Source organism: Pleuronectes platessa, chromosome 20, assembly GCF_947347685.1.
Source record: "Pleuronectes platessa chromosome 20, fPlePla1.1, whole genome shotgun sequence".
NCBI lineage: Eukaryota > Metazoa > Chordata > Actinopteri > Pleuronectiformes > Pleuronectidae > Pleuronectes > Pleuronectes platessa.
In genome coordinates this window covers 7,498,476-7,521,405 of record NC_070645.1, presented here as the reverse complement: position 1 = coordinate 7,521,405, position 22,930 = coordinate 7,498,476, and the positions used below count along the sequence as shown (strand labels likewise).

At 44.3% G+C, this 22,930-nt stretch overlaps 1 protein-coding gene across 1 annotated transcript in view; it reads left to right on the top strand.

The window, feature by feature from the left end:
- Positions 1 to 22,930, top strand: part of map3k22 (mitogen-activated protein kinase kinase kinase 22) — a 35,432-nt gene that overhangs the window by 5,164 nt on the left and 7,338 nt on the right. Inside the window, exons 2-11 of the mRNA XM_053412634.1 lie at positions 3,702 to 3,785; positions 4,733 to 4,777; positions 11,590 to 11,693; positions 13,055 to 13,092; positions 16,381 to 16,480; positions 16,760 to 16,876; positions 17,249 to 17,363; positions 19,174 to 19,307; positions 20,196 to 20,269; positions 21,261 to 21,322. Of these exons, the coding sequence (XP_053268609.1) occupies positions 3,767 to 3,785; positions 4,733 to 4,777; positions 11,590 to 11,693; positions 13,055 to 13,092; positions 16,381 to 16,480; positions 16,760 to 16,876; positions 17,249 to 17,363; positions 19,174 to 19,307; positions 20,196 to 20,269; positions 21,261 to 21,322 (808 nt within the window). The 5' untranslated portion in view covers positions 3,702 to 3,766. The remainder of the gene's footprint in view (positions 1 to 3,701; positions 3,786 to 4,732; positions 4,778 to 11,589; positions 11,694 to 13,054; positions 13,093 to 16,380; positions 16,481 to 16,759; positions 16,877 to 17,248; positions 17,364 to 19,173; positions 19,308 to 20,195; positions 20,270 to 21,260; positions 21,323 to 22,930) is intronic.

Below are 22,930 nucleotides of genomic sequence, written 5' to 3'. Positions count from 1 at the left end.
CATCAAAAGGGAATTTCCTTTATTTAAAATAAAACATAGATTTTCTACAGGATGACGGGAAGAATCCTCTTGATGTGTTCTAGTAAGGCATCATTAATCCCTGTGTCCCACTGAAGAGCCTGGATCTGTTCTCATGTGATGTAAAGCACGGGGAGCCAATGTTATTATAAATGAGTGCCGAAGCCCCACATGGAGTGACGTACTCTCGCCCACACACTCCTACCACCTCCCAGAAATCTTCACACATCTCCCTGCATTGAAATCCCCCGGCCCCGGTCCGTGTGCAGGACACAAAGTATTGTCTTGCTTCCCAGAATCGTCCTGCGTAACCCTTCTGACTCATGTGGGGCCACAGTGGAGACTTGGCAAGCGTTCAGCGGACAGGACAACCCCTTCACTGACCTTTTAAAAAGAGCAAGTCACCTAAATATGCGTGGTTCACTAATCACCCTCCACTTCCTGCACATATTGTAATTCAGACAGGCCACCGGTTATTGTGTCTAGCAGTGAGCTCTCTCTTAGGGATGACAGGCCTCTGATGCATTAACACGGCAGAATGAATGAATAGTAGTGAGATACATTTCTCTGGGTTGTTCTCATAGACAGTAGATAAACATGATGATGGCTCCCCAAGTGTAAAGCTAAAGGGTATTGACTCCCACCTGCCTCCCGGCTGCAGTATAGGTCATAAACCCCACCTCCTCCATGTAGTTGGATGGGACACAGGCCAAATTATATGGTCTGATACATTTCCTCTCAGATATAGTTTGTGTCAATTTAGGTAGGTAGTTTGTGGTCCACTACACGTGACCCTTTTCGCATTCACATGGTCATCTTGTCCACTGTTAACACAAGCCTGAAGGGATAAATAAGTCAACCTTCCTACAGTGGCTTCATCCCCCGTCCTTCATTTCTGGATGCTGGGAGGAAGTGGTGATGTGTCGGCCATCTTACAGTCCATGCTTGTCCATAAAGAAACTCTCTGACCTCGTGGCCTGTGAGGGATCAAGCTGCTCTGATCCGTGGCCTCCATCGCTGTAGTGCCTTGACTCCAGTGATCAAACTCAGCTATCTTGTCCCCTTCACCCAACGACCAATGCGATTGTCTTCTTTTTTGGCATTCAGTGGTTTTACTGACAAGCTGTCCTGGAGAATGGAAATCCAGTGAGCTCAACAGGCATATTGTACATTTCAAACGTTGACCTTTGATATGATTTATTTGGGACTCCACAAGAGTGATGTCAGACATGAGGTCATGCTGCTCAGGCCACCAGGCAGCTGCAGAGCAGGCCCTCCACTGCTTCAGCCCGAAGAGGGGGGGAGTTCCCTCTGAGACTCTCAGCCACACTGTTTACTTGGTAAGAAAGTGATGTAACTGAGCTGAAAGAGGATAGCTTATATGCATATACGTGCTTGCCTGCATCGTCTTGGCTGCGGTTCCTGATCATTCCTCCGTTCCAACAAAAATAAAATAGCTGTGTGTGGTTTGAGGAGCAGGACTCTGCTTTGTCTGGTTCGAACAATTCCCCATAACCCTCGTCTGAAATCTCATCCTCTGCTGTCCTCTTTTTAATTAACTTCCTCTGGCATTTCAGCACAGTCCCCGCACTGTGACAAAGGGAGAGGCCTCTGCCTGTGAAACATTGGCCCTGAATGGTGATGTTATCCACATTTGACAGTGAAGTGCGTCAGCATGTCTCAAACACTTCTGGATGTGCGCAGCCTTGTTGGTTTATCTTGTGATTTACTCCACCAGTGATTTAATGGGGAGACAGACAGTCTCCTCCTGGAGGACGCCAGGCAGCAGAGCAACAAGAGCGAGTGGCGATTAGCATTTGATCCTCAACAAGCAGGGCTGTCACATCGCCCGCCTGCCAAGACGTGTGTGGATAATTTGGGCCGGTGATCAGTGGGCACCACTCGCCCGGTATCACGCTGGGCAGAGGGGCGAAGCAGATGGGCCATCTGGCGACTCGCTGGCATGGGACAGGAGCTGCTCTGTTCCCGTGTGTGCGTTCGTTTGTGCGTGGCATCGACAGACCGGGCGGCGCTGTGTTAGGAGACCACCTGTCTTGTTGCCGTTCCTCATCTCTTTTCATGTGTGGTCAGCAGCACCATACGAGCACAGCCTGATAGAGAGCTTTACTTTGACATATCATACCCACTTCCCTCTGCTATTCTCCAACTGTGCTACCACCTATTGGTCGTATAAAACAGATCTGTATGTATTTGGCACATTGCAGTTCTCTATAGTTCTGTTGATGTAAGTTTTCGTACGGTCAAAGCTCAACGTTTGACGGATTTACCCTTTTTCACAGAAAGTGGTCACCCTTGAAACTGTTTCTCTGGCTCCATATTTACCTTTCCACTCCTTCAGCTGTTTTGATTGTGCCACTAACAGCGGCGTAATATGGGTTGCCATGTTCAAACTCTGCTGGCACCCTGGGTCGCTGCCCCTCAGGCTGCAAATTGCTCCAGTGACCGTTTTTTCTTCCCCTTATATCAAGAGTTTTCGAGCGAACACAAAGAGAAACTATTTGTGTTCGCTTGAATACTCTTTGTGTCTCTGCAGATGAGCTGGAGAGTTTGTCTGTGCTAAATGTTTTGGGGTTACAGACCCATGCTGTGGTGCAGTCATAAAAAAAAGAAAAGAAGCGTTAGTGATAGACGGATATGACTATACAACTGGCATGAGGTAATTCTCTGATCTGTTTACTTTTGAATGTTCGCTCTACTGCACCACAACATTTAAGTTTTTGCCACTATCACATAATTTCCACTTGTGGCCAGAGTTGTTGAGCAAAGTAGAGATCGGCTCACTTTGAATAAAGCTTGAACTCATTTCAATGAATAATCTCTTTTAGGTTTTTTCGAATCTTGATGACAAAGCAGCAGCAGTACTGCAACTATTTCTCTAGTTCCTGGTCCCCTTTTGCCAAGCCTGCATTTAAAGAAACGCGTTTGCGTGTGTGCGTGCGCGTGCGTGCGTGTGCGTGCGTGTGCGTGCGCGTGCGTGTGTGTGTGTGTGTGTATTTGTGAAATGTGAGCATGCAACAGGATGCAGCTGTCATTTTTAAGAAAAATCCACATTTACATTGCTCTTTATGTGCTATCATCAGTGGTCCAAAAAAAACCATCACACATAGAAGTCTCTTTACATCCGTCCATTATGGGATGTGACAACCATTTTTCTGTTTGTGCTCACTAGTGTAATACATAAAGCCTTTGGCTTAGTTTTTGATTTGCTCTTGGTCTTTAACTGCTGCACCACGGGAACTCATGGACACCAGGCAACTCCATTATCAAACACTGAGAAATTCCTCCACGACCGCTGGCTTGTAGCTGGGTTTCTGTGTGGCAGAAACGAGACATCAGGGTATTCACACGATTTAGATGGATTCAGTTACCAGCGTCAGAAGCAGTTCTTGGCTGTCGTGTTGTTATTTGTCTGCCAGGAGTAAAAAAAAAAAGGATATGTTGACCTCAAGAGACCATCCTGGTTAAATAAAGATTAAATAAATAAAAGAAGCAGGGGCTCCGATGATGTAGGGAAAAAAAGCTTTGTGTTGAAACTGCCACCTGCGTCCTGTTTGGTCATTGTTTTTGTGCAATCGCAGAAATATTATGTGCACCGAGCAGAAGGAAAATGTCACCGTTTGTGGATGTTGAAACCGTGTTTTTTTTGTTTTTCTCGCTCTCAGGGTGAAATCTTCGCTTGCAGAGAGAAGTCGAGCTCTGTGCTCGAGTTCAACAGGGCCACTTCCTGATGATGACAGTAAACATGGGTGAGTAGCATTAAAAAGCAGGTTGCTGCACAGTACGTACATAAAGACAACATGTACGATTACACACCTCTCACTTCCTCTGGAAGGAACAGTACGAAGACAAATAACATACGCACGATAGAGGATTCGTGCGAGGTGGCTGTTACCGGCTCCAGATGGCCAATGCTCTACACTCTTGTATTGGTGTATTTACATGGTTGTTTGTGGAAATGTTTTTCCTGATCCACACATGCACAGTTAAAATCATGAACCCTCAAAATATATCATCCTATCGTAGCGTGTTTGTTTATATTCACACCTGCTAAGCCTGTGAGAACCCACGTGAACTCCTACATAGTGAATATGCAAAAATAGTGTCTCACAAGCACATGCACTTTTTTGCTCTGTACACCCTCTCTTGTGGTAAATTTGCATGTGTAACGGCCCTTGACTGACATGGAGGGGGTTATTCCAACAATCCCCATGGAACATATTACCAAAGGGATCTATGTTTCCCAGTTCTACGTGTGTGCAGCCGCAGGGCACAATGTTCCTCATCTCTCTAGCACATAACGGTGACGTGAACAAGATGTACCCCAGCTCTGCAGTATGATACTAAGTATGAAATGACCTGGGCTGATGTTAAGTGTTATAATAGACCTTCACTTGAGGGAATTCATCACCTTTAGGGTTAGGAGTTAGGGGTCAGTGTAATTGCTCCAGTAAAAAACTGCATATTTACTTAATTTCATTTGGAAAGGGTCAGATTTGACCTGAACACATTATGAGGTTCGTTTGTTGAGTATTGAGCTGGGGGAAACAGGGCCCTAAGAATGTAGGACCACAGGAACATGGATACACTGTCGCCTGGAGCAGTATAGTGCGTCTATTCTTTCCTCAGCAAAGTAATCACAACCGGTCATTTACTGTATTTTTGACTTCTTTCCACTGTGATGTTTTTTCCCCAGATGACGGTCTCCAAAATGGACCCGGACAGCACAGGAACACACAAGGTAAACCATAGTCCTCTTCAAATACCACCATTGTGGAATGGAAAAGTTTGATATTTTTGTCAGTTGTGCTTAATCGCTTTCTAACGTCTGGGCTAGTCACAATTAGCCTATCTTAAAACTCTGTTGTGACTAGAACGAGTGTGTTCCCGGCCTGTTGGCTTTTTAGCCAGTCTCTTGCTGCTTGCATACGGACCTCGTGAGTTGTGGTTACGATGTTGGAAGTCATGTCCTTGGTGTGCTTGGCATTCAAGTGGTTGTCAGGAGAACACCACTGCTAGGCAGCAACAACATAGACGCTATATGTTCCTGTCTAGAGAATCCACATAGGTCAAACACGAAGCAAGCTCGCAGTCACGTAATGTGATGCAGGAAATGCAAAGGCATGATGACAGAGGGAAAAGATGAGGCCATTGGGAATATCAACATTTCCTGCATTATGTTACATGCATGCTAGCTTGCTAAATTGTTAGCCCCTGTGGCCTCTAGATGCTGACAGTAATGGAAGGCAGGAAATGCAGAGGCAGAGAGGGAAAAGATGAGGCCGTTGGGAATATCAACATCTTCCTTAGACATATTACGAAAATTACAAGGAGAAACTCCATAGGATTATAAATACCTCTTGGAAAAATGCAAAAAGGTATATTTCTCAAAAGGTTCCACAAGTTCCTTTAATTCAGCAGCACACACAAAGCCCTTTTAGAGATCTTATTACATTTCCATGGATGCAGACATTCCTCGATGAAAAGACTTTCGGCATAGACCTTGTACAAACATCAATTGCACAACTACTTCACACACCCTCAATACGCTGCATTACAGCAGAGTTATTCTTAGTGAAAGATTAACTCCAGGGGTTTAAGCATTACACCCATTAGGTGTTAAATAAGCTGTATCGCAGTTTCGACTCAACATCGAGGTGTGGGAGAGTTTATCGTCCCTTGGTTCGTGAGCGTGTGTCTTAGTGTGTGTCGTGTGTCTGTGCTGGGCCCATGCTGCTGCTGCTGCAGAGTGAGGACACGTTTGGCTCCAGCTGCTAATCCTGCCGGATGCCTTTGCCATGATGTGTCTCTCGGCACCAGGAAATCCCCTCAATGTCTTCATTCAGGCAGCCTGCCTCGCACACACACTAACTCACGCCCCCACACACATACACACGCAAACTCACACACACACAGTCGCTGGCCCCTTACACACACTTTGTGAGCTTTCAAAACTAGCCTCTTAAAGCCAGGGCTATTCTTTAAAACCTCTCAGGAGTGGAACATCTTTGCATCTAAACTCGTATAGAAGCTGTTCCGGTTGCAGAGATCTTGCCACCATCTGCTTGAGCCGTAGTTACAGCTACAGGAGAATAACTCTTCTCTACGTAAACCGTCTAAGACTGGCGTTCCTACTTCATTTCACAGACTGCCACTTTCACAGTTCTCAGCTTCAGCCTGAAGAAAAAAAAAAGAAATATGCTGAGTGATGATGCAATGCCCAAGCAATCAGCCCCCATTGTGAAATGCTGCTCGCTGAGTTTAGCTTCCTGGAATTTCCCTTATACTTATGCTAGTCACATTTGACCCAAGACGCAACAAGAAGCACAGGAAATGAAGTGCAGGTATCTCATCCGATCCACGCAGCAGGAGAAATTACCAGCCTTTCTGGGTCCCGCTGACCTGAGGTTCCCTAAGTTCCTGTCGTTGGTTTGTGAGGCTGCTCTTGGCAGTGACGTGTGGTTGCTGTGGGAGCTGGTTTCTTTCCACTGGGCTGGTGAGTTTGGATGGCCTCAGCCTGGCAGCGGCGGCAGACCAGGCCTAAGTGATGTCATGACATCGTTTTTAGGCTGCCATTACAACTGGTGCAGCACCACGCATTTCTCACACTCTCACTGCCCCTTTCACCAACCTCCCCTCCCACTCTTCCCTCTGTGCTATTGGCCATAGGTACAGCACAGGCCTCAAACATGCTTACAGACGACCAGATATAAACACACAGGCAACAGTCACTATTTGTTTTGTATCCTTGACTGAGAGCGAACACCAGTAGCCTGGAGCTCGGAGCCAGTCGGGGCTGAAAGGAAACAATGCATGCACCAGAGTAAGTGATATTGAGGAATAAAGGTGGAGGAAGTGCTTACAGTCATTATCGGGTTTGATTATGAGGTAATTTTCTGCATAATTATCCAACATTTGGAGCTGCCTTAAATAAAAGTAGCATACACTTTACTATTCCTTCAGCTGAAGTTAAATAATCAGTAGTTTTATAATTAGAAATATGAAGTACTTGTTAGTTTTACTCATTAAAACATTGAATTTTTGCACTATTAAATGCGTTATCCAAATTTAAGTTATAGTTACTTTGCATATAAGAATATATAAAACAGACAAACAATTACAGGGGCCATTTTTCTGCATAGTCACTTGATAATTTAAGACAAAATAATTATTACATACATGTTCATTGTCATACTTGTCATGGAGTATTTTTATGTACTAGTATTGTACCATTCAAACACAGCTTACATTTGTATCAACATATAATTTGATAAATCTTAAATTATTCCATGTTGTTTTGTAAAAGTATAATTTTTTTGTTATGGAAGCCTTTAAAGTATCAAGTTATAATGGGCTCTACATTTTTTGACATTTTGTTGACTTAAATATTACAGATTTTTTCAACAGAATAAAAATCTGCGATTATCTCACTTACTTTTCTCTGTCTTGTTGAGTCTATACAATAGATGAGTGTTGATTATCTTCAGAGTGACTGTGTAGAAATGCTCTTCACCCTCATGTCTGTCTTTTGACTGATTCAATAAAAAAAACATTAATATCCTGATGTGGAATAAAGCGGTTAACCAAGCTCCACATTCACGACAGAGACACTGACTCAGTTCCTTCCTGCTTGGAGACGACCGGCCTGGTGAAGCTGTTAGTCATCCAGCTCTGCTGCCATGTGTGGTTAAAAACAACCATGTGTAGTTCTAAACAGACTGCCAGGGGTGAGAAGAATACTGGAAAACTATATTTAAGTAGAGTAGTAAGTTACTTAAAAGAAAATGTACTCAAGTAGAAGTAAATTCAACTTAAGAACATCTTTAAGGAAACCTATATGCAGGTGTATATGTACTGTTATTTCTATTCCACTGTTGATTATGTGAGCACTCTGGAGAATTTTGTGTGTGATGCTGTTTATACAGACTGCTGTTTCTGTTTTAATTTATTAGATTCAAACGGCATTTACAAAATAATAGAAATACCTGGAAACCACAGCAAGTGTCCGTAGATTTGATGTGGTAATATTGAGCCACATACATCCAGTAGCCTGCCACACCTCAAAGAATTAACAGCAGAATAAAGCAGTAGTATGAGGGGAAGTGACAATAAACACCACAGCAGCATCCAACAAATGACAACAAAAGGCGATGTTAATAGGCAGTGCAGGAGTTGTTGATGCCATCCTCTGTAAAATAGTGTCAGTCAGTCATTTGTTGTAATCACCTGTCAGAATGTGAGTCTTTTACACCACATCCTGCACTGGAATGCTTATTTATTCTCATTTACAAAAATATAAGCAGCCCCCTCTTGTCTCTTCCGAGTTCCCAAACACTGAGCTGAGTGAGCTCTGCAGTCACAGCAGGGATGAAGGAGAACAGCAGGAAGTTGGTGCACACCTCACTGAGTGTAAGGGTGAATGTACAAGGCAATAAATCAGTGATTAATTCATGTAGATGCAACCTTTAAAATCAAAAATCCCAACCTTTGAACACGGAACCCAAGCAACCACAGACCACAATGCTACAGATTTATCAGCAGCTTCTTCGCTGATTTCATTTCATCTGTCAGTTTCTTACTCTGTTGATCATCAATTAAAAAAAAAAAATCTGTGATGGTTTCAACTTTAAATGTTACAAAGTGAAGTATTAGAGTTAAAAAAAATACTAGAGAGAAATTGACCATTTTTGGAGTACATAGAAACATATTTTTAGAATTTCAAGAGTAAATGTAATTTCACGCCTGCTTTTTGTTACATTAAGAAACATATTAATCAGGCACATTCACACACCATGTCAGGAAATGTATATAGTTTACTCTTTACTATATCTTTGGTCACTTTGGTGCTTTAAAACCATCCAATATATTTCCCCTGATTTACCGCCCTCATTTCAAGAAGCTCGTCCCTCTACTCGCTCTGTTTTGATTATTTTTTCTCTGCGGGCAGAGTTTCTGTGGGTGTAACTTTTCTTATCGCTCTGCCTTACTTAGCCTCCCTGTACAAGGAGGGAGTGTGCAGGTCACTGGAGAGGAGGGTTGCGTCATCCCTCACCTCACTCCTGCTGCTATATTGGGTTTTTCAAACAAGTCTTCCACCTCTGTGGCCAGCTGCTGCCAGCGGTTCCATCTCAGTTTATGTCCACTGGCTGACTGGGTGAAAGTTTGTGGTCGCACAGAGAACTGGAAACACGAAAACATTAAGTTGTATAAGGTGAAGTCAGGAGAGTTATACAAGTAACACTGGATTTAAATGTTTGTTATATCCAAGTTAAACAATTGAGTGTCGTCTTGCCATGTAGATAGTTTTGGTGTTATAATTGTCCATACTTTGATTGATTAGTTTGCAATCCGTGTAATTTATGTATTAAACTGATCAGGTTTTAGCCCAATCCACAATAAAATAGTGTCTTTCTCAATGTCATCAGAAAATTCAGTGTTTGCATAAGTCGTTTTCTGACATGAACTCTGGAAATTGTCCCGAAAAATTGGGTCTAGAACATATTCCAAAGTTTTCCTCAATTGTCCAGGTCACACGCGTTCTACAAAAATTAAATGTTCAGAATGCTCAGGTGAGGACTGGTGCCTTCGGGAATCAATGCCTTCATCGATCTCTCTCCCCAAAACATCTTGAATCTCGTTTCCTATTCAATTGAACATCTTCGTCAGGGTCTTCTACGTGTTTGGCTCCTCTTTTTTTTAATCCTGACATATTTGTATTATGTTTGTTGTTTTCAGCTTTGTGTCCATCACGTATTCAAAACAGCATTAACACAACCACTTATTTGCTGTGAATTATCCAGACATTTTCTTGCTGTATTCCCACATTGGGCTCACTCTGACATTTTGCTAGGGGGCTGGCAGGAGATGTTCTGGAAAATGTCCTGAGCAACTGAATTGGACATTTGCGCGCTCACATGCAGCCCCTACGGAAAATTGAAATTGAAAGCAGCTTTACATCCACTCAGTCATGGCAAGTAGTTTTAAGTGCCACAGCAAACTTTAACCTCATGTTACCTTGAATAACCTTACCCCATTGAATACCAGTCCTTGTGGTACCGATTTAGAGTTTGGGAAAAATACTGCTAATGGATCTGGAACTCAAATTCAAACGGTGCTTCGAAATGGAATGTGTAAATTGATGTGTGCGCTCTGTGACCCGTGGGCGAACCCAGCGGACTGGCCCACTGTCGACAAACAGCTGGCAACAAGAGCCGAGCAGCCCGAGATCAACAAGATCAAATGGCATCCCAGACCCCATCTGCTCCCTCCACCGACCAACACACTTTGCGATGTGCTCACACAGATTCTTGTTACTTAAAAGAATGTGGTCCTTCCTGCAGGTGCTGTTTGGGTTGCATGGCCTGAACGATGTGTGTGGGGTGGTGTGTGCGTGTGTACGTGCGCACATTTGTGTATGTGTGTGTGTGTGTACTTGCACTGATCCTTTGAGAGGGTCATTATGGGCCTGAAGCTTACGGAGTGATGACATTTTTAGAAAAAATGGTTAGAATGAGGTTAAGGTTGTATTTTGCTTTTAATTGTGATTGTTAAGGTAAGGGGTTAGGGAATGTGCCAATGAGTGTCCTCACTAAGATAGAATTACAAGGTTTTGTGTGTGTGTGTGTGTGTGTGTTTAATGAATGCAACCTGAGCTCATCTCAGATGCAGTCGGGAGCTGAGGCCAAACACCTCTTCTTTATATTGTAATCATCACACTCAGATAATTGCTTCTATAAAAGTCTCTTCATATGATAATGTCTGACATGCTCATCTGCACGATTGCCCCCCCTTTTCCGCATGGGAGTGTTGCCTGTGCACGTGTGTGTGTGTGTATGGCGGAAAGTGTGAAGTGAGAGATGGAGAATCCTCCACATGCTGAGAGAAGGTTTTAAACAAAGTTATAGACCTGAAGATGTTTCTCGGTGCGACAAAAGAAAAGATCAGTCTCTGTCTTATTACAGGAGAACACATTTCAACTATAGAAGAATGTATCTGTGTTCTCTGCAAATGAGAAGTGCTTCACTCCTTAGCTGCAGGCTACACACTCTCTACCACATTAGCCCCAGTGACACGCTCATGGACATGCGTGCTGCATTATTAAACACCTTTGCTCTCTCAGCTTTTGTACAAAGAGTTGAAGGGAAAACCACTTTGTCTTGTGGGTTTTATCTGCAACATCAGAATTCCTCACCTTGCTCGCGTTGCAATAACAATCTGTATTGACGGGGATTTGGATTCTACAGATGTTGCGCAGAGAAAACAGATTTTCTCTTTTCACAGAGGGAACATTGTTGTTGTTGTTATGTAAAAGATAAATCACTGGGTACTTTCCATTAGTGGAAAAGGCTCAGATGGCATCAGAACAGGAAGCAACAGACCAGGTGTTGCCCCGTTGCCTGACCTGAGCCAACTCGTGTTCCAACACAATCCACTTGACAAATGCTGAAACCAGACTTTTACACTATTACACTTAAAGTCAACTGTATGAGTAGTTAAAAGTTTTCAGTCAAACAAATGTGTATCAGTTCCTTGATTTGTGTTTTCTGTCTTTAGATGATGAAGAGGCGTTAAACTCCATCATGAAGGACCTGGCAGCCCTGGGCCGCTGCTACACCCAGCACCACAAGCCTAAGAACAGAACCTTGCTCTACAAACAGGTACGTTTGAGGACCAGATCTCCATCACCTTTGTCTAACTTAAAAGCGTACCGGGGGTCAGTTTAGATTTTTGTTTGGCAATTGGTTTATACCAGGCAATGACTGTATATAAAGATGGACGACATAACTGTTCACCCTCTGGTGGCTGACTGCAGTACAGGTCATATACATCGCCTCCCTCATCGCTGCAGCTCTGGATAGTGGGAGGAAGTGGAGACACCTCGTCCATCTTATTTTTTTACAGACGATGCTTTAAATTGGTCACGCAGATTATAAACTAATATAACCTTTGCTGTCAGTCTGAGTTTAAACCTAAAACCTCAGCCTTTCTTCCCTTCAGATTTGTTTTTTTCTGCCAGGCTGACAGTTTGCTGGGTTTCAAAGTCAAGTGGAGGTTGTGCTGTAGTTTGGGAGAGACGGCAACTGACAGCAGCTTATTCTGGGTTTAATTCAAACATGTTACAGGCACTGATGTGACAGGGACATGTTCACCATCATTCAGAATAATTAAATATGCTGCAAGTTTGACAATAGAGTACTGACAGGTCCACAGTATTTTAAATTCTAAAGATTGATGCTTTAAAGTCAACTTTAAAACATTGGTTCGAGGTTGTTTTTTGTATATTATTTGGAAAGTTAACATTTGCATTCATAAAATTGTAACTGGCAGAGATTTTTTATGTCCATTGCATCTTAAATGCCCACAGTGGAGCCGTGTAGAAACTGGTGAAAGTAATAAACAGGCACATTTTGGACGGCTTATCATTTTCCTTTGTGGTTTTTGTGCAGTTAAAACTGCAGGGCTCCCAGGATTTAATTCCTCTCAATCACCTTTTGCCTCTTTCTGAAGTCGTTTACTCGGCCGTTTGTTCCCTCTCCGTGGAATGATAATTGGCAAATCCTCTTAAAGCACCAATGTTTACGATGAGACGTAAACAAACAGCGAGGAGCAGAGAGCGTTTCCGCCGCTGTCCTCTGCGAGTTCGCTTCTTTTTTCCCCAATATCCTGCCCTGATATGATGTCAGTGCAGGTTTATCACCATGACCTCATGCAGACTTGCAGGCTCCTCCAGATTCCTGCTCCCTGGGGGTAATGCCATTATAAATAGAAAACTTAGATTGTGTTATGCCATCCTCGGAGGCAAGTGGAAGGAAAATGTGGCCTTTGTGTGGCAGACAGAAATTGTGCAACAGCGAAACAACATGTACAGTGTTATTATGGGGCTTTTTTGTCACTTCAGCTCCTTGTCTATCTTATCGCTTATATTTCTGAGGCAGCCCAAATCCCATGTACAGCCATGAATCACTTTTAACTTTCCACTTCCATAACTCCCCTCTGTTGTTATTTTTCCTCTCAACAGGATTTAAGAGTCAAGCTGGAGCATGAGAGAGAGAAACGGTATGTTGGAACCCCCTTATTGTTTTTTCTCCTCCTCTGTCCAAGCCTTTACTCCTCAGTTCGGATCCTTTTTGTTATGCTTTGCCATGCCTGGGATTTTGTGTCGAAGGGAAATCACAGTTACATGCCAGAGTAGCATAAAGAGAGAGGGAAAATTCCTGCTCTGACATTTAGCCGAGGCCTTGTGTTTGAGACTCGGACGGGCCGTTTGAGGGAGGAAGGGAGGGAGGAAGAGGGCCTGAGAGAGGGAGTGAGCAGAAAGACGAGAGGGAGTGCCAAGTGTTTCAGTTCAGTGTCCAGTCTTCCAGGCACACCCCAAATTAATTCTTCATCGTCTGTTTTCTTGTGCTTTCCCGCTGTCCTCTCACATCCTTCACCCAGCAGCCATCTGTTCAGCCTTAGAGGCAGAGCATGGTTACGCAAACCCTGTCTGGAGACACAGTTACGAGCAGTGTTTCTACCAAGGTGCCTTACGGTTTGTTTACCACACTGGAGGACTTTGAAAGTGAAGCGCCCTGCATAAAAAAAATCTTTTGAAACAGGAGACGCTTTGTTTAGGGCTAAGATTAATTTTGTCTATATAAGGACTAAGCTCCATCTGTCCATGTATGGATGCCCCACGATGTTCTGGTCCCTGTCTGGGTTTAAAGTTTGCATACTGGGAGAGTTCACGTGCAGACATCGTCCCCATGAAACCCCTCAGAAAGAATACACTCAAAACATATCCTTAGAGGGGAAATGTACTGTTACGGTGGAAAAACACCAGAGGGAGAGTGACCATAAACTTTAACAACTGATTTGATTCATCACGAGAGGAACATGCATCGGTTCAGTGAGGCTGCGGCGAGGAAGCAACGGGCTAGCATGAGGGAGAAAGAGAAGGAAACGACATGCTCCTCCAGCAGAATGCAGCCTCACACTGGGCCTCGCCACTTCTTCACAGCCCCTAATTGGCTACTGCTGAGGAAGAGACAAGTTTTTCATGTTCCTGTCTCTGTGCATTTCTGCCTCCCTCTGTTTCTCTGTCTCAGTCTTCTTCTCTTTCTCACGCTCTCCCTGCACACTGCAACGCTCTGTTGGAACTGGCCGACTACAGCTCGCTGCGAAAGACGCCATTCATAGATAATATTAATACTTTTTCATTCAGTGTGAATGTCTCGCTGTCTTTCTTCCTGCTCTTCTCTTGTCATGTTGTTGGTTAGTTTGCTTGATGTCAGGCTTGTCTGAGCTCTGACCTCTGACCTCTGTCACTTTGATTTAGAAAGGTGTCACTTGTAGATGAAAACCATAAAGATGGACGACGTGTCTTCCCATCCTCCCACTGTACAAAAATGAATCCCGGATGTGGTTGCTGCCATTTTGTGCTTTTAAGGTCATTTGGATTTTTCACCTTAGTGGTCATCGTGTCGATGTCCCACCAATGTTTAGCATTAAATAACTAAAGCCAAGTTTACTAGAACACTTAGACGTACATCAGTGGGACAAGGATTACCAAAAATGACAGAAAACATGAGAACAATTTATTTTAACGTTTACATTGACTTTTTTGTTTTGCTCATGTCTGCTCCGCTAACATGGAGGAGGTGGGGTTTGTAGAATATACGGCGACCAGGCACCAGGGGGGTGCAAAATGATCACTTAGGGGCTGTCATGTCATCCATCTTTATTCACAGTATCGTGTCCACTTCGTCCCAAGTGACAGTTTGACTTGCGTGTTATATAGAAGCAGCGTCCGCAGCACTCGAGGCATTCGGAGTCCCTGAGTCAGGATAACAGTAATGTCTGTTCACAATGGAATCAAATTGGACGGCCTCTCTTTTCATTGGCAAGGACTGAAGGTCCTGGGCAGGAAATACGAGCTGTGTCTCTCTCTTCCCCTGGCTCTGCCTCAGGGTCTCCTGCCAGAGAGTGAAGGAACGTAGCCAGACCTCTTTTTTCTGTGTGTATATAATTGTGATTGTGTTCACGAGAGAAAGAGAGCGTGTGCCGGGACGTGCAAGAGCATTTTACTCTGCAAATCGTCCTGTGACTGAGTGAGAGTCCAACTGCTTGCACGGAGGAAGGAAAGCCCTATCTTTTGGAGCAGCATCCTCATACCCCTCCTCCTCCACATCTCTCTCCCCCCCAGCTCTTTATCAGACACATCATCGGCGAGTATAAACAGAGACGCAGAGCGTTTAGTTGTGCCGCTGCTCGCCTCTGATCTGCAGGCCTCCCTCTTCCCAGAATCCTCTCCTCAAATGAGGGAACCAATGAGCAGTGATTAAGATAGGCAGAGCTTTGGCCTCTAATTAGGAAATTATGGGATAAAAAACAAGTCCTTTATCAGGATACTAAAGAGAGATGGTGGGCTGAAGATTCTTCAAAAGCTGAGAGGGAGGAGAAATAGATAGAAGAGAGAGGAGAAGAAATGTCAGGGAGAATCTCTCTCTTTGTCCGATCCTTTATTTTCTCAGGCTGTCTCCTTTTATTTTCTCTCTCAGTCTGTAAATATCTCCGTGTCTCTGTATCTTTCACTCTGTCACTCTTTGAAAGAGGAGGGAAAGACACACATCCTGCTGCTTTTGCTGCCGCTCCAGATTTTTTCCCCTTTCCTCTCAGGAAGTTTCCCATCTGCCTTTGTGCCGGCTTAGTGGAGAGGCCCAGTGGTGTTGAAACAGTGTCCGATGCACACACTGATTGGGAAGCACACTCATGCATGGAGACTTTTACAAACACACACGCAAACCATATATACACACACTGCAAACACTCGCTGATAAGGTCAGACTCGCACAGACAGAGCAAGTGTGTATACTCAGTCGTACACGTAAGCATACAGTTGATAAGAAGTTAATATACATCACAGGGGTTTGCTCCGCTGCGCTCTGTTTTCTTTTGGTCTTGGTTGCTCGGCTCACTCCTCTCCTTGACCCACTCGACCCGTCCATTTTTACCCTCGTTACCATAGAAACACTGAAATAAAACGGTGATTTCTTAGATGGTCATTCAACTTATTATATTTTATATTATATGTCATATTTTAAAGAGACAATGGGCTTCAGAAAACCAAAAAAGGTACAAAAAACTGACAATCTGGTTTTTCCTACCGATCCATTTTACTTTGCATTGAGCTTGTTGATGAGATTATGAATAAGTAGTAAACTCTGAGGTTTCGGGGCAGCCAGCTGCTTATTTTGTCAAACTCACCTTGAGCTGAACCACAGAGTCTGTGTTAACGGAAGCTGCAGCTAAACATGACCTTTCTACTGTCGACCTCTGACCCCGCTGCCCTTCTCTTCCCCGCAGCATCATCCCGTTCCAGAGGCCGCTGAAGATCAAGGAGCTGCTGCAGAAAGTGACCGAGGCCTTTGGCCAGCAGATGGACATGTTCTTTATGGAAAAAGAGGTAAAACAATAACTGGTCGAGATTGTTGACTTCTGTTATGAATCGGATTTGAATGGGACAAGTTGCGAATACTTTATCCTGGTTCTATTGCAACACATGTGTACATTGTTTAGCCTTTTCCCATCTGAATCACTGCAGCCAGATTAATGAGACTATCGCATGACAACAAAACCAAAATCCACAGTATACGTCATGTGTGCACTTATGCATTTGCATGCCTTCATTCTGGAACAATGGGGAAGGAAAGGTCATGTGCTGTATGTTTTCGTGTCCTTTCAGTTGCTGCTGCCCCTGAAGACCCAGGAAGACCTGGACCAGGCGGTGCTGACTTTGAGCTGCAGCTCAGGGATCAACGGGCTGCTCAGGATACTGCTCAAGACTCCCAAGAACAACCATGTGAGTCCCTGACGATGTGCACTGTTCTGAGTGAATCATTCACTGAGCAGCATTTGTACTGACTCGTACGATGCATGTCCTGCTGGCGGGTTGAGATCCAGTCTCTTAGCGCTGTCATTGTGTGAATTGTTTCCATAACAACCACGAAAAGAAACAGCTGAAACCTACTCACTTGTCGACAGACTTTACTCAGCTGTATGAAGTCATTGTCTTTTTTTAAACCCTGTAACCTATGAGTTGGTCACATAGAGGAAACAAACTTCCTCCACCGTCAGCATGATGTAAATGCACAATGATGTAATGTTGTCCTTGCTTCCTTTTCTTATCCACTTCTCCACATTCTCCTACTTCCTATCTGGTGTTCCGCTCTAGTACCTGCAGGTGAACAGCAGGGACAACCAGAGCGAGCTGAGATCATCACGGTCGCTGGGAGATTTGAAGGGCTCCCTGCTCAAAGGGTCGGAGAGGGTGCGCAAACACTCGACGGGTGAGCCGGCGCACAAAAACACACACAGAGATGCACTCTGATCAGAAGAGCTGTTTGACGTAGCTTCTACAAAAACACATTTTCGTATCAAACGGGGTACAAGGAGAGGAGGCGGCAGGGTAAAATAGCAAAGCAGAATCCCGCTGATGTCAAGGTTCCTTGTTCTCCTGATTAAGCCTCAGGGGTGGCCTGTCGGTGTCAATTTACAACACAGACTGAGGCCATTGTCATAGGAATGTTAATGGAAGGATGAGGGGCACGCTTCGTCCCAACGAAAAAAATGCAAATTGGAGGTGAAAGTGACAACTTCATCAGACAGAGCGATGACGGGTCACAGCAAGGACAAGTTTCTCCTCTCATACCAAGCAGCTCCCGGCCTGAATCATCATCACAACATCATCCACCTCCATTAGTTTGAACTTTGATATTATTCGCACAGCTGTCCCTTCAGAATAAAGATGCAGGAGGCGACCAGTTGGCTTAGCATAAAGATTGTAAACAGAGGAAATGGCTAGCTAGGCATAGTTCCAGAAAATGTCCGAAGCAACAGACTCAGACATTTCTAACATACAGATAATTTCTGGAGTTCATGTCTGATCATCACGTATTATGCATTTTTAAGTTTTGAGAGTGGATTATATTTCTAGTTCTTGTGAATATATTTTTTCCCATGTTTCCATATGGTTAGTTTAGCTAGCCAGCGTAGCCGTGCAGCTGCAGCCTCGCGTTAAACCTCAGGATATGAGGGTGGATTCAATCTTCTCATCTAGCTCGTGCAAGGAATCTGAAATGTCCCACTATTCCTCTAAGACAGATAAAGGTCCTTTTCTTGTCTCGTCATGCTTACCGGCCGGATAACAACGGCACTCTCCGGTTCTGTTGTCCCTCCTGGTTGTTTGGTAACCCAGCATGAAGGTTTATTTCGCTCTGAGATGTTCCGCTCTCCCTGATCGCCCAGGTCTGCGTCTTTCCGCTCCACCCTTGTATCAGGTCTACCCAGAAAAGGTCACTGTTTCAGTCGTACATCAACCTCACAACGCGCACACAAACGACCCGCTTCTGCGTCGCATTTGCATTTTCGCATTGGCAGCCGAAAACACTTTATGATCGCTGTCGACGCCAATCTTTCTCACAAAGATCCATTAACATCAGTGCTGTCACCATCCCGGCTCGTATAAATTGTATAGAGTTACTCGCCCGCTGTCAGTTTCCCGCTCGCCAGCCTGCGAGTCGGGGGAAGGAGGGAGTGTGGTGGCAGATGAAAGGTGACAGGAGAGCGGTCACAGTGGATGGTTGAGTGAAGATGTGATGTGCGCCCGGGTACCTCAATGACGTATAGCAGCGAGAGGAGAGGATGGAGGGAGGGAGGGTACCGGGCAGAAAAAGGTTTTGGCTTTTAGTCAAAATACTATTTTCTCAGATATTTTGACTGCTCCTACACGTCTCAGTGCCCTGTCCCCGTTGTATCCCTGCCAGTGCACTCGGTGACAGTCCGACTTTCAGCAGCTCGTCATACTGTGTCAAGGACGAGTGCTCAGTCTCCGGTACAGCTCAGCCGGGGGAGCGTTTGTCACAGTAATTGAGGTTAAAGGTGGCGACAGTGTGGTTTAGTAAGTCATATTTCGTACTGTAATCGTGTACCCATGAATAACACTGTGGCACCATTTTCTCTCCTCTTCCCTTTTTTTTTATCTCATCATCATCTCTTCATCCTCTTTCCATTCTTTCTTCTTTTTGTTCTCCTCAAACTCGCTGCTTCCTGTTCCTTTTTTCCTGGTTTCTCTCTTTCAAATCTGTCACATCTTCCCAGGCTCCCTCCACACAGGTCGGACGTCCCCGCCGCCTGGCAGCGTCCCAGAGGAGCAGCAGCAGATCGCCCGCCAGGGCTCTTACACCAGCATCCACAGTGAAGGGGAGTTCATCCCAGAGACCCTGGACCGGAATGTAAGAGCCTAAAAAAAGAAAAAGCCTCAATATTAAACCATGCTCTGGATAAACAGAGGGGGTTTAATATCAAATTTAATTTTGATGCAATCAATGGTCTTGTATATTGAACTTAAACTTATTACCAACCCACACTAGGGGTCTGTATAAATGTGCTATATCTTCAGCCCCAGCTGCTGCACAGTAATGACTTTCTGGTTTGTCTGCTCTGAAAACAGAGTTTTGATTTCTTTCCTCTGTTGGACTCATTTGAGGGAAATCTGCTCTGCTCTGCTCTGCAGTGACTTTGTTTGCATCTGACTTGTCCATTATTTTTTAACTGGGGCATCTCCAGAGAGTCGTGCTTGTCATGGCCACTCACCAAAGAGCCAAAACAGAGAATGGTCATTTATTTTCAGACCTTTTGGCCTGAGTGAGTCTCCTTTGGTTAACTGCATTGAGGCATTTCAAAGGAGCAGTTGTTTTCTATCATATGTTGATGTGTATTGCAATTTTTTTTTTTATTGCCCCAGATCCTTACTGCACAGACTCCAAATGCACAAGATGGCGGTGTTAGTATCTGGCATATTTTAGCTGAATTTCCGGATTTTGGGAGGAGGTGGAGATGAATCATCCATCTTTTATTACAGTCTGTTTCATAGCACAACAAATGAGACCATGAATCTGAAGTTATTATCATTAGTGGTAGAAGTTCTATCACTAGCTGCAGAAGTTGCTGCTCTGGAAAAATGCAATATGCCACTGTCCATGACGTACAGGACTTATGTCCCTCCACTAACATATATCACACTGTAGTACACACTTCTCTACCTGCACTGCTTTATAATCAGCCCCACATGATTGCATGCTCTCTGACACTTGATCCCTGTGTGTTATTATATCTGTCAGATGCTGGATCCCTTTGGGAGCGCAGACAATTCACTGTCAAACAGCTGTCAATCAATAGACCAGGCACTGGACAGGTGAGTCACCATGAAGTGTGTGTGCGTGCGTGTGCGTGTGTGTGTGTTGTTAACCTTGTTTGTGTGGTTTTATATTTTGGAATTACACTATCTCACTGGCATTATCTGCAGTGATGTTAAACTTGGTTTGGTGCCTGTTCACATTTGGAGCATGTGGTCAGTGTGTAGGTTGCACACACACACACACACACACACACACACACATACTCGCACACAGAAGCAACCCGAGGGTCTCAGTGGAGCTTGTAAATGGTGTTAAAGGCCAGCAGAGCTGCGTGACCCTGCCTTGGCTGCCTTTGTGGAAAAGGAATCAGGTCACTTTGCTGTTGCCATAGCGACAAAAGTCTTATCTGGACGCCTGGATTCCTCCGTTATCATGAGAAAGAGAGAGAGAGAGAAACAGAGACTGAGTGGAAGATGTGAAAGAGAGAGCAGGAAGATGCTTGATAGAGGCAAGAAAAAAAAGTGGTGAAAGGGTGAGAGTGAACTGGAAGAGTGAAAAAACGGAATATTTATCAAAAGGAAAAGAAAAGTGAGCAAGGCTGAGGTTTTGTGAGAGAGAGAGAGAGAGAGAGAGAAGGACGGAAGCAGCTCTACCTGCACGAGGCTTATCTGGGCTCCAGGCTGCAGAACAATGGCAGGAAACGAGTGCATGGAACTTTTCCCTGCGAGCGGGCATGCGTGCCCCTTATCCAGGGTCTCGTGGCCCCACGCCGCCCTGTGCTCCACAGAGACGTCACTCTCTGGTCGGGTCGTCGGGGCAGGGCTGAGCACAGACGGCCAGGGTGAGTGGGAAGTTGCGGCTGGGGTGGAGGGGGGGGCATGGTTGGATGTACATCGCCACATTCGGGCCATAAAATTAAAGCTTCAGCATCACAAACTACACTTTCACTTTCCCATTGTTGCTGCAACGAGTTTCTCAACTTTCAGCTTATCTAAACGTAACCCCTGTCGTAACCCCCCCCCCCCCTTTGTTCTCTTGTCATTTCAGCCCTCCGTTCTCACAGAACAACCGTGACAATAATTACCTAAACCTCAACTACGAATACAAAGGTAAGAAGAGAGAAATCCACAGCACTTCTAAACATGTAATCCTCACTGTCGTGTTGGTTCTCATCTCAAACACTATAAGAAGATAAAGGGAGGTGTACAGAACTTCCTTGTTTTCAGAAAGTTTTCATCTGTTATTACTTTTTTTGTTCTGTGGTGATTATAGCCACACAGTCTGTTCCTCAGAAACAGACTGTGAGAAAGCTCTGTTCCTCTAGCTGCTGGTTACGTCAAATGTTTCTCCATTGACAGATTACTAATGAGGAGGGAAATGATATTTTACAGTTTTATCTTATATACTTACAATATTTTGATATTTAATGATAAAATATGTAACATAATATATCATATGTAACATCATAATTTGGGTTTAATCCAAGTACAACCTGAGTTAAAATCTTAATATCTGAATTTTCACTCATTACCTTAAGGCAGTGGATCCCAAACTTTTTACAGTCGCGTACCCCTTCAGACATTCAATAACCAGCTACGTACCCCGCGCAGCACATGCGATAGGAAACAAAAGATGTTGAGCTATGCAAAACCTAAATCAAATATTTCCCCTGCGTACCCCCTGAACCAGTTTGCGTACCCCTGGGGGTACATGTACCCCAGTTTGGGAACCAATGCCTTAAGGTATAGTTTCTCATAATTTGTACTTACCACAAGTACCATTGTATTCTATATCATGTATTTTCTTCTTTTTCCTTTTTGGCAGTATTGGGCTTCCGCAAAAATCAAAAGTAAAGTACGAGGATGATAGTAAACACTAGCACACTTACACATAATATGTTTTTGTGTCTTGGAGGGAGATTGCGTTGTACAATTTGAAACACAAATGCACAGTTGGTACTTTTATGCTGTTTTCAGACTAAACACACATTCATTTTAACTACTCCAACGACTTTTACTTTAGCTTCAATACATTACCTCATCCTTGCACATGATTTGTGCCCGAGTTGCGCAAAGCCGATTGTAACCGATAATCGACAACAGCTCTGATGATCTCACGCTGCTTCACAACGTCATCAAACTGTGTCTTTTGTTATTGTTTTGATTGAGAGACTCTTAGGGGCAGTTACACTTTGTACGTTTAAAATAAGGATACTTCTTACATCTGATGAGGAAATACGATGAGTGTGATACTATCATAACTTTTGCTGCGTCATCTTCCATCGTCCTCTTCTTTATCGACTTTCCCCATCTTCTTTTTCATCTTTTGTGTCTCTCACCCTTGTTCTCCTTCCTCATCGTCTGGTTCCAGTCCCTAGCACATTTCTGCCTGCCTCTCTTTTATCATGATCCCCCCCCCCCCTCGCTCTCTCCCCATCCCCTCGTCCCTCGATGCCCCCTGCTAGTTTATTCCTCGTCCCTGGGGTCCCTGTTTGTCCCCTTTTCCTTCAGAACCCAGATCAAATAGAGCAGGATGGCAGATAACGCCGCACTGATCCTGGTGAACAGTGGAGCCGCAGCAGCTCTCCCAATCTGCTCTTACTCCTCTTCCTCGTGCATCCTCCCCACGCTGTAAATTAAGAAATGGGAGTGCTACACCGACTGGGAGTATGGGAGCTTGGTGTAGCTGCAGCAGCGGTGCTCGAGGACTCACTTGAG